Source organism: Mus caroli, unplaced genomic scaffold (genome assembly GCF_978045245.1).
Source record: "Mus caroli unplaced genomic scaffold, Mus_caroli_1 scaffold_9, whole genome shotgun sequence".
Taxonomy (NCBI): domain Eukaryota; kingdom Metazoa; phylum Chordata; class Mammalia; order Rodentia; family Muridae; genus Mus; species Mus caroli.
Genome location: NW_028227264.1, coordinates 90,492,013 through 90,515,614, shown reverse-complemented (window position 1 = coordinate 90,515,614; position 23,602 = coordinate 90,492,013). Strand labels below are relative to the sequence as shown.

The 23,602-nt window shown below is 40.9% G+C and overlaps 1 protein-coding gene across 3 annotated transcripts in view; it reads left to right on the top strand.

Annotated features, from left to right (window-relative positions):
* Positions 1-23,602, top strand: part of Apaf1 (apoptotic peptidase activating factor 1) — a 91,495-nt gene that overhangs the window by 23,809 nt on the left and 44,084 nt on the right. For all 3 annotated transcript variants that reach the window (XM_029482685.2, XM_021173539.3, XM_029482686.2), the window contains 6 exons: positions 1,024-1,155; positions 3,391-3,504; positions 5,160-5,344; positions 10,001-10,127; positions 11,276-11,401; positions 21,828-21,959. In XM_029482685.2, coding sequence (XP_029338545.1) covers positions 1,024-1,155; positions 3,391-3,504; positions 5,160-5,344; positions 10,001-10,127; positions 11,276-11,401; positions 21,828-21,959 — 816 coding nt within the window. The remainder of the gene's footprint in view (positions 1-1,023; positions 1,156-3,390; positions 3,505-5,159; positions 5,345-10,000; positions 10,128-11,275; positions 11,402-21,827; positions 21,960-23,602) is intronic.

Here is a 23,602-nt window from a genome sequence, read left to right as displayed (position 1 = left end):
TCTTACATAACTATAATACAGTTGTCAAAATTACCATTGATGTACTATTTTTTTTTTAAAGATTTATTTATTTATTACATGTAAGTACACTGTAGCTGTCTTCACACTCTCCAGAAGAGGGAGTCAGATCTCCTTACGGATGGTTGTGAGCCACCATGTGGTTGCTGGGATTTGAACTTCGGACCTTCGGAAAAGCAGTCGGGTGCTCTTACCCACTGAGCCATCTCACCAGCCCTGATGTACTATTATTAGCTAATAATTCACAAGTTTATTTGGATTTTACCAACATCTCTACCAATGTTCCTTCAATGGTCCAGATCCAATTCAGGATCCCATTAGGCATCTGATAATGGCAGCATCTGATCTCCCTAATTGCCATCTCCCTAATGTCCTCACGTTTGTGAAAATTCCTCAGTGCTTGTCTTTAACGGGAATGAAACCTAAGGCCTCGTGCATAGCAGGCAAGTGCTTTACACTGGGCTCCGTCTCCAGCCCAGCTGCGGTGGTTTTGAAGAGCGCTAACCAGTTAGTTTAAACTCAGTCCCCTAACTTGGTTTTGTCTGATGTCTTCTCCTGAGTGGCTTGAGGTTGTGCCTATTTGGCAGGGGCTGGAGAGATGGCACAGAGAGCAGCCATGTTAGACAGCTCACAACTGCCTGTATTTCCAGTTTCAGAGGATCTGACAGTCTCTTCTGGCTCCTTTGGATACTACATTTTATGTACACTAACACACACACACACACACACACACACACACTCACGTTTTAAAGAACTATTCAGAAGTGATGCTGTGCCTTTATGCCCTCCTCATCATCGAGTGAGGTTGATATATCTCATGGGTAATGTAGATGTTGATTATTTGATTAAAGGGGTGCTTACATGAGTCTCCACTGAAAACTCTCTCTCCCTTTTGTATCCAGCTTGTGGGGGAGATTTTCGTCATAGCTGTGGAAGTGGGGGATACTCTACTGCTCAGGTTATCATATTGTTTGTGTCCTCTGACATGCTTGATGTGGGTTTCAGGATCTGCACAGGAAGATGGTCACTCAGTTTCAGAGGTATTACCAGCCACACACGCTGTCTCCAGTCCAGGAGGACTGCATGTATTGGTACAACTTCCTAGCTTATCACATGGCCAGTGCCAATATGCACAAAGTAAGATGGCATGTTTGAAAATTCTTTTATTTCAATTTCCTGTTTCTATCTGTTGTAAATATTTACCCTCTTTGGGTTTATTTATTTATTTTTCTTACAAATTTTATTTCTGTTTTATGTGTATGAATGTTGTGGCTGCGTGTTTGTATGTGTACCATGTGTATGCTGTATCCAGGGAGGCCAGAAGAGGCTCCAGGCCCCTGGAACTGGGCTTACAAATGGTTGTAAGCTGCCTGATGTGGATACTCGGAAGAGAACCTGGGTCCTGGGCAAGAACAGCAAGTGCTACCAACCATTAAGCTATCAACATCTCTCTATCTGTCCCTCCAGTTATTTCTTAAATTTTATTTTCTACTTTACTAGATATTTAAATTTTTACATCGTTAAATGCTATGTAAAATTTTTCTTTGGTGTCATGCTTTATCCTATTAGAATTTGAAGATTTTCAGGTATGACGTGCTTATTTATTTGGTGTGTTTATGTGTGGGTGTATGCGTGGCATGGTATGCGTGTGGAAGTCGGAGGGTAACTTGTTCTCTCCTTCCACTGTATATGTTCTAAGGACTGAATTTAGGATGACAGGCTTGGTGGCAGCACCTTTACCCTCTGTCTCTCGCCAGCCATTGAAATCTTCTTTTATTTCTTTGTTTAGTTTTTTGAGGCAGGGTTTCTCTGTGTAGCCCTAGCTGTCCTGGAACATATTCTGTAGACCAGGCTGGTCTTAAGCTCAGAGATCTACTTGTCTCTTTCTCCCAAGGGTTGGGATTGAAGGTGTGTGCCACCACTGCCTAGCTAGACTTTTATCGAAAATATATCTTCTGTAAGATTTTTTTATCTCATTTTTACATTTTTCTTGTGATTAAAAAAAGAGGTGGAGGGTGGGGGGAATCTTAGTGACCATAGAAAATGAATCCTTTTTTCCTCTTAGCTGTAACCCTCCTTTATCTGCAGTGTGGATTTGTTTCTAAGTTTTATGTGGCAATGGAAGGTGGGAAAGGATATTCACTAATTCATTTACTGAGTACTTGTTAGGGCAGAGTTTCTCAACCTTCCTAATGCTATGGCACACTACATTTCCTCGTGTTGTGGCTACCCTCAACTGTACAATTATTTCATTGCTACTTTGTAACTGTAATTTTGCTACTGTTATGATTTATTATGTAAATATCTGACACACAGAATATATATATATATATAGTCACTACCACTAGTGGATGAGGGTGTTTGTTCTTTGTTGTTGTTGTTTGTTTGTTTGTTTGTTTTTTGAGCAGGGTTTCTCTGTATAGTCCTGGCTGTCCTAGAACTCACTCTATAGACCAGGCTGACCTTGAACTCAGCGTCTCTAGAGTGCCGGGATTAAAGGCACGTGCTTCTGCTGCCCAACTATAGCTAGTATTCTTATCCCTTTATTCTTAGCAAGCCAACAGAAGAGTGGTAAACCTTGCACTTTGATTACCTGTAAGATTTTGATTATTGGCTGTATATACATTTGTTTTGTGAATTGCTCCTATTCTTTTCTCGATTTGAGTTTGTGGTCCTTCTGCCTCAGCCTCTGAGTGCTAAGGGTTCAGGTGAATGCCGCACAGCTGAGGCCTCTCAACTTTTAGCTTGTCTTTTTCCTTGATGACATTTCTCTTTATTGCTTCAGTCCTGTTAGGATTTCCTATAAAGGATCACATTAAACCCTACTCTATTATGTGTTTCAGTATTTAAAAGTTTGGGATATGTTGCTTTGTAATGTATAGAATATATGGATTTTTATCTAGTTAAATGTGTGTTTGTATGTTTGTGTATGTGTGTGTGATTGCACATGTGAGCACATGTACATGTGCTTGTTTTGTGCATGTGTGTGAATACACATGTAAGCACCTGCACATGTATTTGAATGTTTGTGTCTGTTTGCACATGTGGGCACATGCACATATGCTTGTTTTGTTTTGTGTCATGGTTGCAAAGATTTCCTTTACCTAATCTCTTATATTTTTAAAAATTTTTCTGTTTTATATTTAAATCCTTTATATAACTGAAGCTTCATTTTGAGTTAAGCTGTTGTGGCCCCCGTTTATATTTATTTTGAGTTAGGTGTTTATTTTATTACCTTTCCTCTGGTCTTACATTTTAGATATCCACAAAGTGATTCCCAGTAGGGCTAGGATAATGGCGTTCTAGTTGAAAATTTTGATTTTTGTTTTTTTACACAGTACTCCTACCTTACAAATTTTCTTTATTTTTAAGGAATTGTGTGCTTTAATGTTTTCCCTGGACTGGATTAAAGCAAAAACAGAACTTGTCGGCCCTGCCCATCTGATTCATGAGTTCGTGGCATATAGGCATATATTGGATGAAAAGGTATCTATCAGTGTGAAAGTTGAGTAGCTAAAGCACGTCTCATTTTGACATTGACTTCTAAGTTTAGTGGTGGCAGTGAGCAGCAGAGAGATCATCTTCTTGCTGTGCCCTTTGATTTTGGTTAATTGCTTCCTGGCCCACGGAGAACACACATAAGATTGAAGTTTGAAAACTGGGGAAGAGTGGGTGTCAGTGTTTTTTTTTTCTGTAAGTGCTGAGAAATGCAGTTGATAGTGGGATATTTTTCTTTATTTGTATTTTGGTTTTTGAGACAGGGCCTAACTATGTAGCTCTTGCTGTCCTGGAAATTAACTCTGTAGACCAGGCTGGCCTCAGACTCACAGGGATCTGCCTGCCTCTGCCTTGCAAGTGCTGGGATTAAAGGTCTAAGCCACCATGCCCGGTGATAATGAGATGAGTCTAAGAGGATTACTGTCTCTTCCTCATCTGTCTGTCTGTCTATCTATCATCTATCTATGGATCCAGTATTTCTTTTTATTCTGCTTTCTCTTGAAGTCTCCTCTGTTAATGAAATCAATCTAAACTCTTCAATTTAGCCTTAGGCAGTTTCATAGGACATGGCCACAAAAACAGCTACAGCTGGAAAGAACCCAGATGTCCCTCAACAGAGGAATGGATACAGAAATTATAGTACATTTACACAATGGAGTACTACTCAGCTATTAAAAAGAATGAATTTATGAAATTCCTAGCCAAATGGAAGGACCTGGAGGGCATCATCTTGAGCGAAGTAACACAATCACAAAAGAACTCACACAATATGTATTCACTGATAAGTGGATATGAGCCCAAAACTTAGGATACCCAAGATATAAGATACAATTTGCTAAACACATGAAACTCAAGAAGAATGAAGACCAAAGTGTGGACACTGTGCCCCTTCTTAGAATTGGGAACAAAACACCCAGGGAAGAAGTTACAGAGACAAAGTTCGTAGCTGTGATGAAAGGATGGACCATTTAGAGACTGCCGTATCCAGGGATCCATCCCATAAGCAGCTTCTAAACGCTGACACTGTGGAACCTCTTGAATTGGGCCTCTGTAGTCCTCGCTGCTCTCTGCACTGGGTCTTCCAAGGTCCTTCTAGGATGGCCTGTTAAGACCGACTTACACACTGAAATGCTTTCCTAGTCTGAAGTCCCAGTGTCTTTCATGTTCCTCCAAAACAACAACAAAACAAATGACACCCCTCCCCCAACACACACACACAGTATGGGCAGGCATATTCAGCAGTACCCCAGTCCTGGTACCAACTTCTGTCTTAGGTACTTTTCTGTTGTTGAGACACCAAGGCAACTTATAAAATAAAGCATTTGACTGGGGGCTTGCCTACAGTTTTAGAGGATGTATCCATCAAGGCAGGGAGCATGGTAACATGCAAGCAGGCTTGGCACAGAAGCAGTAGCTATGAACTTGCATTTTGAGACAACAGCCAGGGGGGCAGAGAGAGAAGGAGAGGGAAAAGAAGAGGAAAAGAGAGAGGGAGAGGGAGAGAACACTATTTATTGCCTGTTATATTTTAGTTCATGTAGGCAATGTTTCATTTAAGTTTTAAAATGTTAAGATCACAGAAACAAAGAGATGTCAAGTTTTTGCTCTGGCTCTGTGTCTAACAGATTTCAGTTTATTCTTAGGATTGTGCAGTCTGTGAGAATTTTCAAGAGTTTTTATCTTTAAATGGACACCTCCTTGGACGACAGCCATTTCCTAATATTGTACAGCTGGGCCTCTGTGAACCAGAAACTTCCGAAGTTTATCGACAAGCAAAGCTGAAGGCCAAGCAGGAGGTGGATACTGGGCGCCTTTACCTGGAATGGATGTGAGTTGTCAGAGAGACCAGAAGGACTCCGTTATTAACTGTTCTTTTCCAGGTGGCCCATAAACTCACTTTGTGAGATTTAACTACTTTAGAAACTTAATAAGTATTCCTGCTGTCTGAGTTAAGGTTTTACTGCTGTGAACAGACACCATGATCAAGGCAACTCTTACAAAGGAAAACATTTAATCGGGGCTGACTTACAGGTTCTGAGGTGGAAGCATGGCATTGTTAATGCAGGCAGGCATGGCGCTGGAGGAGCTGCGAGTTCTTACATCTTCATCTGAAGGCCAACAGAAGAAGACTGGTTTCCAGGCAGCTAGGAGGAAGGTCTCTCAAGCCCACCCCTAAAGTGCCACACTTCTTCCAACAGGGCCACACCTCCTAATAGTGCCACTCCTTGGGCCAAGCATATTCAAACCACCACACCTACTCAGTAGAAAGTTCCAGAGAAGTAAGCATAGGAGAAAATAATTATATCATCCATAGGAACAAACAGGTCATCCTTGATATTAATATAAAATGCTACTATAATCTAGTGTGGCCGTGATGACCGTAGACTTTGGAGTCATAGACCTAGGTTTGAATCTCCATACTAAAGCTTAGACCTGCTGTGACTTTTTTTTTCTAACATCCTGTACTTTACTTTCTTATGTGTTAAATGGAAATAATATTTTTAAATACTATTTTTGTGAAAATTTAAATGAGATAATGTCTATAAAGTCACTTTTACTTTGCCATAGAGATTTTGTTTAATGCCAGTGAGTTTTAATTCTTCTATGTCTTTTTTAAAAAGCATTTTTACAGTCCTTTTCTTCTTTTCATATTTGTATGTGTATGGTGTGCACGTCTGTATGTATGCATGCTTGTAGGTATGTCTGCAGTACACAGGTTTGTGTGGGGGTGTGGATGTGGAAGCCCTAGGTTACTACTATCAGGAACCTTCTACGACAGACAGCCCTACTTTCTTATTCTTTGAGGCAGGATCTCTCAGTCAAAGCGAGGGCTCCCTAATATGGCCTATCTTGCTAACCAGCTTGCTCTGGAGAGTCTCCTGGGTGTCTCTGCATTCTGAGACTACAATGTATGTGTGCATGTGTGGGCATGAGGATGTGGAAGCCCTAGGAAGCCGGGCCCACCTACCATTTAGATGGGCTCTGGGGATCCAGGCTCCTGCCATCCAGCTGCGGAGGCGTTTCTCCAGTATGATTCTTCATAATTTTTAAAAGATGTGTTATATATTTTTTGTTTATATGTAGTGTGTGTCTGGTTAAGTTTATGTGTATCCATGCATGTAAGTACCTGGAGAGGTCAGAGAGCATTGGATCCTCTGGAATTGGACTAATAGGTGGCCGTAAGCCATCTGATTTGAGTGCCGAGAACCAAACCCAAGTCCTCTGTGAGAGCAGTAAGTGCTTTTAAGTGCTGACTCAGCTTTTCAGCCCCAGTTCTTCCACATCTTAAAGAAAGGCTGCTTACAGGGCAGGAGAGATAGCTCATGTTTGAAAATTGCCTTTGTTCATTTACTTGGTGTATATGTGTTATGCATGTATGTATGTATGTATGTTTTTGGGTGTGGGTGGATATGCAACAACACACCTGTGGCATCAGAGAGCAGCTTGCAGAAGTCGGTGCCCTCTTCCCCTGTGAGGGTCCCAGGGATTGAATTCCGGTTGTCCTCAGGCATGCTGGTGAGTTATCATGCCAGCTCATTAAACAACAACACATTGAAGACTTAGGGAGATGACTCTTTCTGGTTTGACAGAGGACCAGGTTCAATTTCTAGTGGGCGGCTTATATTCGCCTTACGACTCTAGCATCACGGGGAATTTGATGTCTTTGGCCTGGCCTTCATCGGTGATGCACTCATATGCACATACCCACCTATAGACTCACACATAATTATATATATATATATTTTAGCTAAAAGATCGAGAGATGTAAAATGATAATTCATACTTCCTATTCCCCCTTTCCCAGACTCAACCATCTTTTAACATTTTCTTCCGAAGTGAAATTTTACTTCCATTAGGGCAGTGTGGGAGGCTGCTTCCACCGAGGGTAGCTGCCTTTCTAACTTGCAGATGCTCCATTAGATCTGTCGGTGTTCTAGAATACTTCTGTTTTTTTTCTCTTATCACCTCTCAGCCTTTCTTGTGTTCATCTTTTTGCCAGTTCTCTTCTGTATTGGTCCATCTGTTCTGTAGTGCACAATAGTTTGGGGATTAGAATAGGATTCTTGCCCTTGATTGCCTGGGCTTGAACTCCAGCTCTCAGATATAGTTGTGTATCACTAGGGGAAATTTACTGAACTTCTCTTGCCTAATTATACTAATTCATAGCATGCTTATAACATAGCAGGAAGCTTGAATACATTCCTATTCAGCTAGTGACTAAATGCAATCCTTTTCAAACATGTTTGTGGATGCATGTTTGAAGGTGTGTATTGTTTGCATTTGTGTGGGTGCCTGTGTGCATGGAGGCCTGAGGTTGACATCTGAAGTCTTCCTTTATCTCTCCACCTTACCTATTACTCTTAGTTGAAGTTTGAGCTGGTCAGTAGTGTTAGTCTGACTAGCCAGCCACCTCCACTTGCCTCCCGGGTACAGGAATTACAGGCAGGGTGCCACTCAAAGCTGGCAATTTATTTGTGTTCTGGGAACCTCAACTATGGTCCTCAGGCTTGTGAGGTAAGCACTTCAACAGCAGGGCCCTGCCTCAGGCTCTTAAATGGATCCTTAACACTTGATCTGATCAAATGGACAGATTCAGTTCTTTCTCCCTCAGGAGTTACTGAGACATTAAATCTTTGCTATATTTTGCTGCCTTTTCTCTCACTGTGTCAGCTACATTCCAGCCTGTGACACTCGGTCACAGAATGGCTAGTCAGCTGTTGCTCTGTTTTTCCTTACCTAGCTTGGACCAGACCATTACAGAATGATTTATTTCAGTGCTAGACACGTTCCCTTTTAGATGTACAAAGGTCCGTTGGCATCAGCTTAAATTTGAGTTCAAATTTTCAGAGCAGTAGTTTGTTCATGCATCCACTTGTTACCTTTGTACTCCGTCTCTGTGAAGGTCGCTGTCTGAGCTTTGAGGAATAGAATAGATGATCAAAGGAAAGATGGGTTTTATTTGTCTTGTTTTAAAGACAGAGCCTCTCTAGATGTGCAGGCTGGGCTTAAACACTGGGTCCTTCTACTTTAGGCTCCCAACTATCTGGGATCATAGGTGTGTGCCACTGCATTTAGGTGGAAAGATTATATTCTTAATGAAGTCGCCTTAACTTTGCTAGCAACACATCTGTCCTTACGGGTTGTCAAAATTTTAATTCTTGTGTGATGCCTACTTACCACTGCTGATGGAGTATAGTTGCTTCTACAAGGCTCCTAGTCTGGCTTTTCTCCAGTACTTGGTCCTGTTTTTATTGCACATACACTCTTTACCCCTGAGCCTGTGGACAATTATTGTAGGGATTTATAATTCTAACAAGCCCATATAAAACACACACCATCTAGGTATTTTATTTACAAGCCATAAGCCTAGATTGGGTAGAATTAGGGCTATCCTAGCTTATTCCCCAGCTATAAGGTCTCTTGTTACTTGCTGTTTCTCCTGGCCATGCAGTGCTGGTCCACGGTGGCTTCTTCCTTCTCATCTTCCTCTCCTCCCTCTCTCTCTCTCTCCATCTGCAACCCCCTCACTTGAACCTCCAGCCCCACTGTCTCCGTCCCATGCCCAGTCACAGGCTCTAGCAGTTAAACTGGGGAGGAAGTTCACATGGCACCACTTGAATAAGTACATGAGGATCTGCTTCTTGGGCGCAACCACATCTCGAGGAGCTAGTATTTAGCATTAGAATACTAGCAGCATCAGACCGACACACTACAGGCAAAATATAGTCGCATAAGTTGTCATTCTGTAGAATTAATATAGGAAGAAAATGACATTGCTTTATCTGTCCCCATCTCCTATCCCCCACTCCCATTCTGAGTAGAGTTAGAGGAGAACATTTTTAAAGTATATCATATAGTGGTAGATGCAGTGTCATATGTAGTGTGAGCTCTGTTTTGCAGTGGCTTCTTTAATTTTACAATGATGTTTTTTATTTTTATTTTTATTTAATTTTTAAAAAAGATTTACTTATTTTTATTTGTACAAGTATACTGTAGGTATCTTCAGACACTACTCTGCAGCACAGGCTGCAGAGGACCTGGCTTAGTGCTTAGCACCCACACGGTGACTCACAACCATCTGTAGCTCCAGTTCCAGGGGATAGCGTGCCGTTTTCTGACCTTTGTGGCCACTGCATGACATGGTGCTCATGTGTAAGTGCAGACAAAACACATAAAAATACAATGTTTTTTTAAAAGGAGAAAATAGAAAGTGACATATGTTTGATTAAGTAGATTTCTCTTAACTCAGTGACATTTGTAACACATGCCGGGTGGCTTGACATAAGATACTGTTTGTCTTAAATGTCACTTTTGTTAGATTCTTTTTTTCTAGGTGTTCCTTACTGTCTTTTGGATGCCAGTAGTTCAATAGTTTTGTATTTGGGAGAGATACAATCATGTTAAAAGACACTTATTATTTGAAAGAAAATGTTGCTTCTATCCTCAATCATTGAATTTTTCTTCATCTTTCCCTTGTATTTAGAAACAAAACAACTATCAAGAATCTGTCCCGCTTAGTCGTCCGCCCCCACACAGATGCTGTTTACCACGCGTGTTTTTCTCAGGATGGTCAGAGAATAGCTTCTTGTGGAGCTGATAAAACCTTACAGGTAAGGTGTAGCTCGTGGAAAACACTGGAAGAGGCACGTGGCCTATTTGTGCAAATTAGGATATGTTTAAATACTAGGATTGAGGAAGATGATAGTTTAGAAGTGAAGAAATGTAAACTCTTGCACATTCGGAGAAGCTCCTTTAGAATATTAAAGACGTAGCTATTTTCAGTAGTTCCAAACTTGCCAGGGTCATTGGGGCACTCTTTGCCTTGGCAGTTACTGTCCATCCATTTCCCATTTATGGGTAAGGAGAAAATGGCGGTAATGAACAGACATGCAGACTCCATCAGCAAATAGGAAAAGCATTGCTGCTGCTGAAGAAAACATTGGTTAAACAAATTGTCAGAGGCTGAGAGATTTGTGACTGTATGGGAATTGGATAGATGGGTTCCATAGTTACTTCTGTTCTCACTGTGGTTTTGGGAAGTACGGAGAGTGTTTTTCCCACATACTTTTATATTTAGAATATTTGAATCTTTCCAAGATCAAAATTGTATACTCATTTCTGTAGTACTTGATTATGTTAATCTTGGCCTTAATTCCCCCAGGAGTGCTGGGGATTGAACTCAGGATCTTGTGCATGTTGGGTAAGCACGCAACCCCTGAACTATATCTGCAGCCTTAATTTGGGGTTTTTGAGCTTCCAAAGAAAGTATATTTGGTTGTTTAGAATTTGTCAATATAGGATCTGGAGAGATGGCTCAGGGGTTAAGAGCACTGACTGTTCTTCCAGAGGTTCTGAGTTCAATTCCCAGCAACCACATGGTGGCTCACAACCATCTGTAACGATGCACTCTTCTGGCGTGTGTCTGAAGACAGCTGCAGTGTACTCATATAAACAAAAATAAATAAATCTTAAAAAAAAGAATTTGTCAATATAGTAACACGAGATGAAGCTGTGTTTCATCACTTCTGTGTAGTGAGGCTTTGCAAGCCTTAACAATGGATACTTCTCTGTTTATGCTTACATAAATAAACACTTAAGGATCCAGACAAATTCTGATTTTTGAGTCAGTTTGCTAAATTCCATTTTTGTTTTGAAAATAACAGTGACTAAGTAAGAACGTGCAGAGATGTATTTCCATTAAATGATGTCCTGTATTTAAGTGGTTGACAGTAAGAAAGACTGTGCTGTTGTTCCGCAGGTGTTCAAAGCCGAGACAGGAGAGAAACTTCTTGACATCAAAGCTCATGAAGATGAGGTGCTCTGCTGCGCGTTCTCCTCAGACGACAGTTACATAGCGACCTGCTCAGTGGATAAGAAGGTTAAGGTAAGGTGCTGGAGCAGCGGCTCAGTGCTTAAGAGCACTTTCCACTCTTGCAGAGCACCCACATGGCTGCTCACAACCCCCATACTCCAGTTCCAGGGGGCCCGACACACATGCCTGACCCCTGTCAACATCGAATGTTCCTGGCGCACACATACATTCAGGCAAAATACTCACTGAGAAAATACATTGAGGAGAAATTAAGGTAGGGAAACATTTTCTTTCTGAGTTGAAGTCACACCTGTTCTCTTCTGTAACAGGCAGGAGTGGGCGGGGTTAAAGGACCCTTGCCTGCTGATCGACTAACTTGGTCCATTATTGCTGGGGACATGATGGAGACTGCCCGAAGCAGGCCAGGATGGAGACATCCCAATAGCCTGCGGCAGCTCTTTGTAAAAAAAAGTCATTCCCATTTCTCCTGACCTTAGCCTTGGACAACAGATGTATAGATTTCATTTGTGCGTGGCTGCTTTTCAGTTAACCTTGGTGTGCATAGTTTTTCCATGCTGTCTGACTTTCCTACTCCCTTCTCCTCTGCTCTGGTGAGCTCTGTGAAACTAGATGGTCCTTGATGTAATGATTCCTAAACAATTAAGAATTGAGGCATAGGGGCACAGCACAGCACAGTCCTAATGGTCCAGATACATGCTGTGTGCTCTCATCTTGGAAACAATGCAATAACGGCACAATGGTAGTTCCAGACTAATGCTTGACGTGCAAAGAAAGTTTAGAAATAAATTAAGAAAATGAAGCAGAGCTAACTTTGGGACCCCAAGAAAGTAAAAAGCTATTGAAGTTATGAAATGAGTTTTGCCCAATAGTAGTTCCTGGTCTCTTTTGGATATGTATGGATAAGAAAATATAGAATGCATAAAATTATATATTAGTAAAACTAAGTCAAAACACTGGGACTCGTAGGAGAGTCATTGTGTGCAACATGCAGAAGCAGGAAGCTAGCGGAACTGCTGAGCTAAGGGTTAACCTGACTCTTCTAGCCACTGCCTGGCAGCTTTGCCCATGTCGTTTATCATTAGAGCATCACAGGAAAATGTGAGTAGCTGATCTTGAGGCTCTGAAGTATAATAAGTCAAAAGTTAAAGTTTAAATGATGATAAGTTTGCAGTTATTATTATTTTAGCCACAGGCCTAGGAATAGTGAAAGCTTGAAACTTTGGGGAACAACTGTAATTACTGGTTCTCTGTGGAATGTGGTTATTCTTTTGAATTTGATTTGGCAATGATTATACAGTGTCTTTTCTCTTCCTACTTGCGTTTGGAGTAACAATAAAAGACTGGGGCAAGTTAAAGGCTGGGGAAGTGTGAAGGGAGTGTGTGTGTGTGAGTGAAAGAAGAGAGAATGTTAGGAGAGAGTGTGTGTGCATGTGGTGTGTTAAGTGTTTGTGAAGAGTGTGTGTGTGTGTGTGTGAGTGAGTGAAAGAGGAATGCACAGAGGTGTGTAGAAGTGTGGGAGTTTGAGAAAAGAAAAACGCACAGGAGAAAAGCAGAGGGCACAGGAGAATGCAGAGTGTGTGCAGCCTCAAGCTGTGAGCGAGGAGAGAGAGAGAGAGAGAGAGAGAGAGAGAGAGAGAGAGAGAGAGAGAGAGACCTCAAGAATTAAAAAAATTTGCCTGTCAGCTTGTGCCCAAAAAGTTGTCTGTGTATGTATTTATTATGTTCCTTCCAGATATCCCTGCTTCCAGTTGAGAACTCTGTTTCAAGGCTAGACTCCAGCACGTTAGAAATGAACTCTATCTGGACATTTTCTTTCTATGATGATGATGATGATTTTATAAAGGATTTATTTTTGTTTAGTCATACATATGTGTGTGTTTATGTGTGTGTGAAAATGTAAATGTGATGCTTGCAGACTCTAGGAGAGAGTGTTGGGTCCCACGGAGCTGGAATCACTGGACATTTACGAGCCTCTTGAACTCGGTGCTGGGAACTGAGCTGTGCCTTCTGGATGAGCACTCTACACTCTTAGCCATTAAGCCCAAGTCTGTCTGTCCGTCTGGTCTTCCTTCTTTTCTTTCTTATTGTTTAAAGAGCATTTCCCCCTTTTATTAAAAATAGGTTTGTTTCTGATACCACATATCCTGAATACAGTTCCCCCCTCTAGTCTACTCAGTTTCTTCTCTTCTCTCTTCCATCCGGATCCACTGTTTTTCTGTCTCTCATTATAAAAGTCAGGCTTCTAAGAGATAACAACCAAATGTAACACAATGAAATATAATAAGATGAAACAAAAACTGCCACTTTGAAGTTGAACGAGGCAAACCAAACAGAAGGAGAAGAGCCCCAAGAGCAGGCACAAGAATGAGAGACCTCCTCTTTCACACACTCAGGAGTCCCATGGAAACACTAACCTGAAAGCTGTAATACATATGTGCAGAGGACCTGGTGCACACCCATGTAGGCCCCGTGCTTGCTGATGCAGTCTCCGTGAGTTCATATGAGGTTTCTTCAGTTGATTTGGAGGGTCCTTTTCTCCTGGTGTCCTCCATACTCTCGGGTTCCCACACTCCTTCTGCTTCCTCTTCCACGGGCTTCTGTGAGCTCTTCCATGGGTGGAATTTGATAGAGACATACCATTTAGAGATGTGTGTTCCAAGGTCTCTCTCTGCACAATGTCTGGCTGTGGGCCTCTGTATTTGTTCCCATCTGTTCCAGGGAGGAAGCTTCTCTGATGATCTACAGTATAGCAGAATATCATTATGAGTCATTTTTACTGTTACTTTCTTTTAGACTTTGGTTTTACCCTAGGTCTCTGGGAGATCTCGTCTCTGGCTCTTGGTCACCTAAGCAGTGTCAGGTGTGGGTCCTATCTCGTGGAATGGGACTTAAGTCAAAACAGACATTGGCTAGTTACTCCTACAAACTTGGTGCCACTATAGTTTGTGCCCTAGCATATTTTGCAGGCAGGACAGATTGTAGATCAAAGGTTTTGTGGCTGGGTTGGTGTCTATGTTTTTCTTTTGGTAGACTGAAGAGTACCTTCCTGTCCAAAGACACTAGAACGTGGGGATGAAGGGTCTATATAGGCACCAGCTTGACCTTTCCATGTTCAATGAGTTGTGTCAGTGCTGTCTTTGGCAATGGGGCCTTGCAGTCAGTTTGTGGAGAACAACCTATTGTCTTGACTGGCTTGTTTGGGGATTTCCATGGGACCCCTTGGCCAACTTGATTGGATATAACCCAGTCCTAGTACTAGAAGAAAATTTGGTGACAAGGCATGGCTATGTGGGAGTCCAACATTATTGGAGACTTTGTTAGGATCACCTTCATATATTTTAGAAATTTCCACTGAACTAAGTTTCCATACCATCCCTTAGATGTCTCTCAATTCTAGCTGTCTTTCCCCTGAATTCTATCCTTCAACCCCATCTCCCCTACTCCTCCCTACCTGATCCTTCAGTTCCCATTCCTCCAGGCCACCCATAAAGTCTAGTCTATTTTCTTCTCTAGAGAGATCCCATGAGTCTCCCCAGTCCCTTCCTCTATACCTAATCCCTTTGGGTCTATGTATTTTAGCTTGGTTATTATTCATCTATTTGTTTGTTTGGTTTGTTTTTCCGAGGCAAGGTTTCTCTGTGTAACAAATCACTGGCTGTCCTGGACTCCTTTTGTAGACAAGGATTGCCTTGAACTCACAGAGATCCACCTGCTCAAAGTGCTGGAATTAAAGGTGTACAACACCACACCCAGCTGGTTATCATTTATTTAATGACTAATACCCCCATACAAGCAAATACATACTGTACTGTACAAAGCTGCTGCTTTGTCTGAATGGCAGTGTCCTTGGCTTTACAGGAAGCTTTCAGTTTCACAGGGGCCTATCATTGACTGGTGACCTTAGTGCCTGAGCCGTCGGTGTTCTGTTAGTCTCCTTCCGTGTCAGTGCGTTCAAGGAGATCCTCACTTCTGGTTTTATGTAGAGGTCTTTGATTCATTTGGAGCTGCACAGAGCAATAGATAAGGATTTATTTGCATTTCTTTTACAGTTAGGCATCTAGTTTAATCAACACTATTTGTTGAAGATGCTATTTTTTTTCCCCCTAGTGTATCATTTTGGCTTCTTTATCTAAGACCAGGTGTCCATATGTAGGTGGATTTGTGTCTGGATCTTCAATTCAATTCTATTGATCAATGTGTGTTTTTTATGCCAGTACCATGCTGTTTTTATTATTATAGGTTTTTATTACAACTGGAAATCAGGGAGGGTGATACCTCCAGTAGTTCTTTTATCATTCAGGATTGTTTAGCTATCCTGGGTTTTTTGTTTTTTCATATGAAGTTTCCCTTTCAAAGTTTATAAAGAATTATGTTGAAATTTTGATGGGAATTGCATTGAATCTGTAGATTGCTTTTGCAGGATGGCCATTTTTTACTATTAATCCTACCGATCCATGAGCATGGGAGATTTTGTCTCCTGATATCTTTTCTACTTCTTCCTTCAAGTTTTTTTTTTTTAATTTTATTTATTTATGTATTTGTGTATGTATGTATGTATGTATGTATGTATTTATTTATTTATTATATGTAAGTACATTGTAGCTGTCCTCAGATACTCCAGAAGAGGGCATCAGATTTCGTTAAGGATGGTTGTGAGCCACCATGTGGTTGCTGGGATTTGAACTCAGGACCTTCGGAAGAGCAGTCAGCATTCTTACCCACTGAGCCATCTCGCCAGCCCTCCTTCAAGTTATATTACTCGAAGGTATTGTGAATGGAGTTGTTTCCCTGATTTCTTTCTCAATTTGTTTGTCATTTGTATATAGGAGGACTACTGATTTTTGTAAGTTAATCTTGTATCCTACTTTATTGAAAGTGTTTATCAGCTGTAGTAGTTCCCTGTAGAATTTTTAGGGTCACTTATGTATACTATCATACCATCTGCAAACAATAATACTTTGACTTCTTGTCTATTTGAATACCTTTAATCTTCTTCAGTTGTCTTATTGCTATAGCTAAGACTTTAAGTACAATTTTGGATATATTTGGAGAGTTTGGTTCCTGATGGATTGCTTTGAGTTTTTCTCCATTCTCCATTTAAGTCGATGTTGGGTATGGATTGCGATAAATTGTCTTTATTACGTTTAGGAATGTCCCTTGATTCCCTGATCTCTCCAGGACTTTTGTCATGAAGAGGTGTTGGATTTTGTCAAAGGTCTTTTCTGCATCTAGTGAGATGATCATGTGGGTTTTATTGTTATTTCAGTTTGTTTATATGGTGGGTTACACTTACTGATTTCGTATATTGAATCATTCCTGCATCTCTGGGATGATGCCTTTTTGATCTTGGTGGATGCTCTTTTTGATGTATTATTAGATTAGGTTTGCAAATATTTTATTATTTTATTGAGTATTCTTGCATCTGTGTTCAAAAGAGAAATTGACCTGTAATTTTTTTTGTGGGGTCATTCTGTGGTTTGGGTGTCTGAGTAACTGTGGCCTCATGACATGAATTGGGCAGTGTCCCTCTGTTTCTATTTTGTGAATAAGTTTGAGGAGCATCTGCATTTATTGTTCTGTGAAAGTTGGGTAGAATTCCGTGCTAAAACCATCTGGCCCTGGGCTTTTTTTGGTTGGCAGACTTTAATGACTGCTTCTATTTAACTAGGGGTTACAGGTCTGTTTAAATTCCTTATGTGTTCCTGATTTAATTTTGGTAAGCTGTACCTATCAAAACTATTCATTTCTTGTAGGTTTCCCAGTGAGGTGGAGTACAGGTTTCTAAAGTATGTCCTTATAATCCTGTGGGTTTCTTGGTGTCTATTGTCATGTCTGTCTTTCCATTTCGGATTTTGTTAGTTTGGATATTCTCTCTCCGCATTTAGTTAATCTGAATTAGTGTTTGTTGATCTTATTTATTTTCTCAAGGAACCAACTCTTTGTTTCATTGATTGTTTGCACCTTGTTGTTTCTATTTATTTACTGCAGCCCTGAGTTTGACTGTTTCTTTTCTTTGTCTGCTCCTCTTGGGTGTGACTGTTAAATGCTAGTATGAAATCTCTCCAGTTTTTCTATCTAGGCATGTAGTGTCATAAGCTTGCCTCCTAGAACTGCTTTCATTGTGTCCCATGAGCTTGGGTATGCTGTATATTCATTTTCATTTACATCTAAAAAGTCTTTAATTTTTTTCTTAATTTCTGTCTGGACCCATTTTTCATTCAGTAGAGTTTTATTCAGTTTCCATGAGTGCAAGCTTTCTATTGTTATTAATATCCAGCTTTAATTCATAATGGTCTAATAGAGTGTTGGGAGTCATTTCTCTCTCTCTGTCTCTCTCTCTGTCTCTCTCTCTGTCTCTCTCTCTGTCTCTCTCTCTCTCTCTCTCTCTCCAGTATGTGGTCACTTTTGGAGAATGTTCCTTGAGGTGCAGAGAAGAAGGCATATTCTTTTGTGTTTGGGTGAAGTGTTCTGTGAATATCTTTTAGATCCATTTGGTTTATAATGTCTGATAGCTCTTGCATTTGTTGGGTCAATATGTGATTTAAGCCATAGTAGTATTTCTTTCACAAACTTGGATACCCTTGTGTTTGGGGCATAGATGTTAAGAGTTGAAATTTTTTGGTGTGCATTTTTCCCTTGATGAGTATATAGTGTCCTCCCCTATTTCTTCTGATTAGTCTGGATTTGAAGTCTTTTTTGTTAGGTATTAAAATGGCTACCCCAGCGTGCTTCATAGGGCCATTTACTTGGAATATCGTTTCCCTTTCATCCCTGTACCCTGAGGTAATGTTTATCCTTGATGTTGAAGTGTGTTTCTTGGATGCAGCAGAAGATGAATCCTGTTTTTACATGCATTCTTTTAGCCTGTGTCTTTTTATTGGGGGAATTGGGACCACTGATACTGAGATCTGTCAGGGGCCAGCCTCCACAGGGGTCTTCTTTCTTGTTGGTTTTTCTTGAGGCAGCGGAGGGGGAAGAGTGTTGGCAGAGTTGTCTTACGAGATATTTAGAGTTGCTGTATAATAATAAAAAGTTTACTTATCTAAGTTACCTTGCTACTGTAGCTGACCTGCCTTCTGTGATCCTCTGAGGCCAGAAACTGCAGTGTCTGGCACTTAGCACCTCTTCCTAAAAACATCGTGGTTAAGTAACTAGCCTCTGTACTGTCTCAGCAAGAACTTCACGGCCCTAACTTTAGGCCTGATTTAGGCCTAACTTTAGGAAGTTGCAGGAAGGAAAAAGGGACACTTTGAAACGTGATTATAGAGTTTATTGCTAAGTTGTCAAAAGTTTCCTATGAAAGCTATCTAAGGGAAATGGGGAGAGGTCGTAAATGGGGAAAGGCAAAAAATTCTAGTAAGGGAAAAATTCTTCTCTATCTTCTTCTCATCTCTTTGTCCTCAATACTTATACATCTTTCAGAATACATGATCACATGTTAAAAAAGTTTATTACAGGTCCACACACAGAATCAAATCATAAATTGAAATAGAAGTTTACAACAGAGAATGTCTACATGCATATCCATTAGGAGTGATTATCTGGCTAAACATCCATCACCTGTCACAGCTTCACTGGCTCACTGAAGGTTTAAAGCCATAACTAAGTTACTAGTGAAGTTTTACATAGATAAACTCAGTCAATATTTTATCTTCTGTCCTAGCACCTATAATAAACCATTAGTTCCCTTTTCTTGACCTTTGGTTAATAGTTTTACAACCTCTTGGAATGTGCTCTGAGTAGGAGAAAGTCTGGTTACTATCTAATAACAATTAACTGGTGATTCATGGGAGACTGGCAGCGTTCTCATTGAAGCTTTGACTATCAGAAAAGGACCTAATAGTAGTTCCACTATAGAAGATGTAATGATCACTGATATAATTTTAGGAATTCTTTTTTTTTTAAAGATTTATTTATTTTTGTGAATATATGAGTACACTGTCACTGTCTTCAGACACACCAGAAGAGAGCATTAGATCCCATTATAGATGGTTGTGAGTCACCGTGTGGTTGCTGGGAATTGAACTCATGACCTTTGGAAGAGCAGGCAGTGCCCTTTACTGCTGAGCCATCTCTCCAGCTCCAATTTTAGAAATTCTTATAGGATCATCATTAAGACTTGAGAAATCATCTATTTGTCTGTGTAGCATCACTACAAGACAGTACATCTTCATGGATCTGCAGAGATCTGCTCCAAAGGGATGTGCTATTACTTGGTGATTGTTATATATGTTTGTTTATTTATTTATTTATGTATGGTTTTTTGAGACAGGGTTTCTCTGTATAGCCCTGGATGTCCCGGAACTCACTTTGTAGACCAGGCTGGCCTCGAACTCAGAAATCCACCTGCCTCTGCCTCCTGAGTGCTGGGATTAAAGGCATGCACCACCACACCCGGCTCGTTATATATGTTTAATAATAACAGGAAAAGCATATTATAATAGCAGGAATCTTTCCTAAAATTAATTCCCTTACGGCCTTGCCTAATAAGGGCGACCCTGTTGCAGATTATATAATATTCTGAAGCAGGCCATCTCAGGAAGATTACCTGCTAGTTATTAGCTTGTCCCATTATGGCTCCTAACAGAGATCAATGATGGAAGGTTGGAGGAGAAGATCTTTGTTATCTGTTGTGGCTAATGTCAGAGATGGAAGGGAGACCACAGCAGGTGTTCCACTACAGAGCTGGATGTGAAACTGGGGGATTGGATCTTGGGGAACAGACAGGGAGGTGAAGATCTGCAATCAGCCTACCTGGTTCTCTGGCAGGAGTCCCAAATCCATATTTTTTTGTAATTCTTTTATACCAAAATAGAAAAAAAATGCTTAGGTTGATTAGCTTGAATTATTTAGCCAACAATAAGGGAAAATTAGATAAATTAGTGAATTGGCCTGTCATCAATAGATAGACCTATGAACGTGGATTTATAGGTCCATAATATTTATGTTAGTTGATATCTTTGATTAGAAGTAATATTTTAAAAATAATATAATTCTAATTGTAAAGTATATAATTTATCAAATATAGCCTGATTCTATTTTAATTTTATAGACTGATTTATATAATCAGTGCAAACTAGACATGAACACTCTAACAGGTTATTGGTATAAAAAAGTAATCAAGGAAAAGAAAAGAGGATAATTTTATCTTGTTAGTTAATATTTCTTGGGTCTTCCCTCTAAACTTTAGTTTTTATTTGGAGCATTTATACTAATAAGGAATTTAGATAGATAGATAGATAGATAGATAGATAGATAGATAGATGTGTGTGTGTGTGTGTGTGTGTGTGTGTGTGTGTGTGTGTTTCATTTTCAAGGCACGGACAGGCTCTGACTAACCCGGCATCCCAAGTGCTGGGATTAGTCGTGTGCTAACATGACCCACTTCACTGTAAGCTTTCTCATCAGAGGTGTAGAGCAGTGAATCTGGGTAAATGGAGTGGGCAAGCAAGGTTGGCTTGGGTTTCTTTCAGGAGATTTTAGCCCCTGAAGAGGGCTGTGGGATGTCTAGACTAAGATTGAGATGCTGGTAAACCCTTATTATTTATTTATTTAAAAATTATTAGTGTATATTAATTACATAGTCATTTCCATTATAAAATTTTCATAATGTACACAGTTTAGTTCATCTGCCTCCCACTCTCCAGATTATGTTTTTGTTATAATTCCATTCCTTTCCCCCTGATCTCGTCTCCCCACCCCTCAGTGGTGTTCCAGGCAGCACTTACTCTGTAGTTTCCACTTGGAGTTGGCTTTGAGATTGGCCTTGCTGGGCAGTTCCAGGTTCTAAAGTCAGAATGATACAGAGTGAAAGAGCGTTACACCAAGTCTCAGGACTGAAAATGCTCGCTAAAGAGCTTACAGTGGCAAACTCTTGGGATCTCTTGGGGATTCTCTCACTTCTCATAAGTGCTCCGACAAAGGCAGAAGTGGCATAAGAGAAAAACAGGGCCGTAAACCTTGGGAGCTTCAAGTGTGGATTACTGACATCGTGCAGAGGTCTGGTCTAGCCTCTGCTACTGACGTCGTGCAGAGGTCTGGTCTAGTCTCTGGACACCACTTCTCTGCTGCTATCATTTATATAAACATGGAAAATCTTGTGGTTAACCTTTGCTGTTTGTTCTTTTGAGAAGGGGGTCCTAGTATGTAGCCCTGGCTGCTCTGGGACTCACTGTGTAGATCAGGTTGGCCTGGAACTCACAGAGATCTGTCTGCCTCTGCTTCCTGAGTGCTGGGATTAAAGGTGTGTGTGCACTATAATACCTGACTCTTTGTGCTTAACTTTTTGAAGCTAGGCAGACTTGTGCTGTATGTAGACTAGGAAGTGGGTTCACGTTAGTGTCATGCTCAGAGGGAAGGTCTGTCATCTCACAGGAGATAGATAGTGTCTGCCCAGTGAGGTACATTTGCTCTTCCTATTTTCCCTGTGGATGTAGTGGACAGCCGTTTATGTATTTTATTTTCTTGCTCTCTTCAGATTTGGGATTCTGCGACTGGGAAGCTCATGCACACTTACGATGAGCACTCAGAGCAAGTCAATTGCTGCCATTTCACCAACAAGAGTAACCACCTTCTCTTGGCCACCGGGTCAAATGATTTCTTCCTCAAGGTGAGTGTGGGTATTGGAGACTATGAAGATGAATTCGTGATAGAGCAGAATATCTTCGTTGATTTTCTCCTGTGTATTGTATTAGGTTTTGTTTTGTTTTGTTTTTTTTGGGGGGGGGGGACAAGATCTCATTATATAGCTCTGGCTGTCCTGGAACTCACTCTGTAGACCAGGCCAGCTTCAAACACAGAGATCCACCTATCTCTGCCTCCCAAGTGCTGGGGTTAAAGTCAGGTGCACCTGGGTGTCTATTTTGCTTATTTATTTTAACCTCACTGCTAGGGATTAAGCCATGTGCTAAGTAAATGCTCTGTCCCTGAGCTGCATCTCCAGCTCCTTCCCGGTTTACTGTCGCAGTGTTTGAGATGTCCCCATTCTAAATTCTGCATATCCATAAGCAGAAAGTCGGGGAAAAAAGGCTTTACAGCTTACACTACTGCAAACTGCACAGGGAGGGAGCATGGATCCCGCTGGTGGCATTCCTGATCTGTCAGCTGTATTCTCAGGCCCTCTCTCCTTCTCTCCCTCCCTCCCTGTCACTGGTCTCTGCTGACTTTGATGATCCAGTCACGCTGTCTTTATGTGACAGGAAATACCTCAGCTCCAGGTTAGTCCCAAAGTTCCTAATCACAGAGGAAGAGCAACTCGTCCTTTCCCAGAGCCTACAGGTCAGAGTTTAGAGAAGTCCCTCATCACCCCGTTTAGTTCAGATTCATTGTTTCGTAAGTGCAGTGCCAACAGGCTTGTGCACAGGTCACAGGCGTGGCCATGTAAAAGGGAGAGAAGGAGGAGGCCTGATGTGTGTGAATTGTAACAGTTCAGAAGAAGGTGCTGCTGTGAGACGCAGAAGGAAGGAGGAAAAGGTGTGGTAGGAATATAAGCAAAACCAAAGTGTCCACCTCATGAATATCTGATGATACTTGTAATTAGGAATTATAAGAGATTGCATCTTTAAGTAGATAACTGTAGGTATATTAAATTCTCTGGTGTTCTAGAAGTTATCTTCTTTTGGATTTTTTTTAAAATTAATTTTGTTTCAGATTGTTGGTCCACAATGTGACAGCATTTTTACAGAGGCATATCAGATTTTAAGGAGGTGTATGTGAAACATTTTAGAGAACCCCAGGCTGCACACCTGCAATCCCAGCTCTCCAGAGGCCGAGGCAGGAGGAGCCTGAGTTATATAGCAAGGGCTACAAAGTCATCTGTGGCTCAGACAGATGCAGTTTTACAACTTTCCACAAGGATACGGTGGGTGAAGCTGCTTCACTAGAGAGTGCTGCCCTGGCAGCAAATGTTCCAGGGACAATCCTCAGCACTGCGAAAAATCAAAGTGAGATCTTTCCAGTCCTATTTTATAAAAGCTTTACATCCAAAACTAGACCTTTTGTTTAGAGCAAACCGTGTGTTTGTCATTTCACCTGAAATATTTCAGCTTCACTCTTAGATGACAGTACCATGCTGTGTTCACACCTAAGAGTAGTGGACTGTGGTCCTGCTACATAGCTGGCTTGTGTTAATTTTCCCATATGTGGTCTCAAACCCGTAGGTTTATTAGATTCAGAATCCAGACAAACATGGCTCTTGGTGGTTGTCTCTTTTATTCTGTTAAAAAGTCTCGTTTTCTCCTTTTTCCTTTCCAT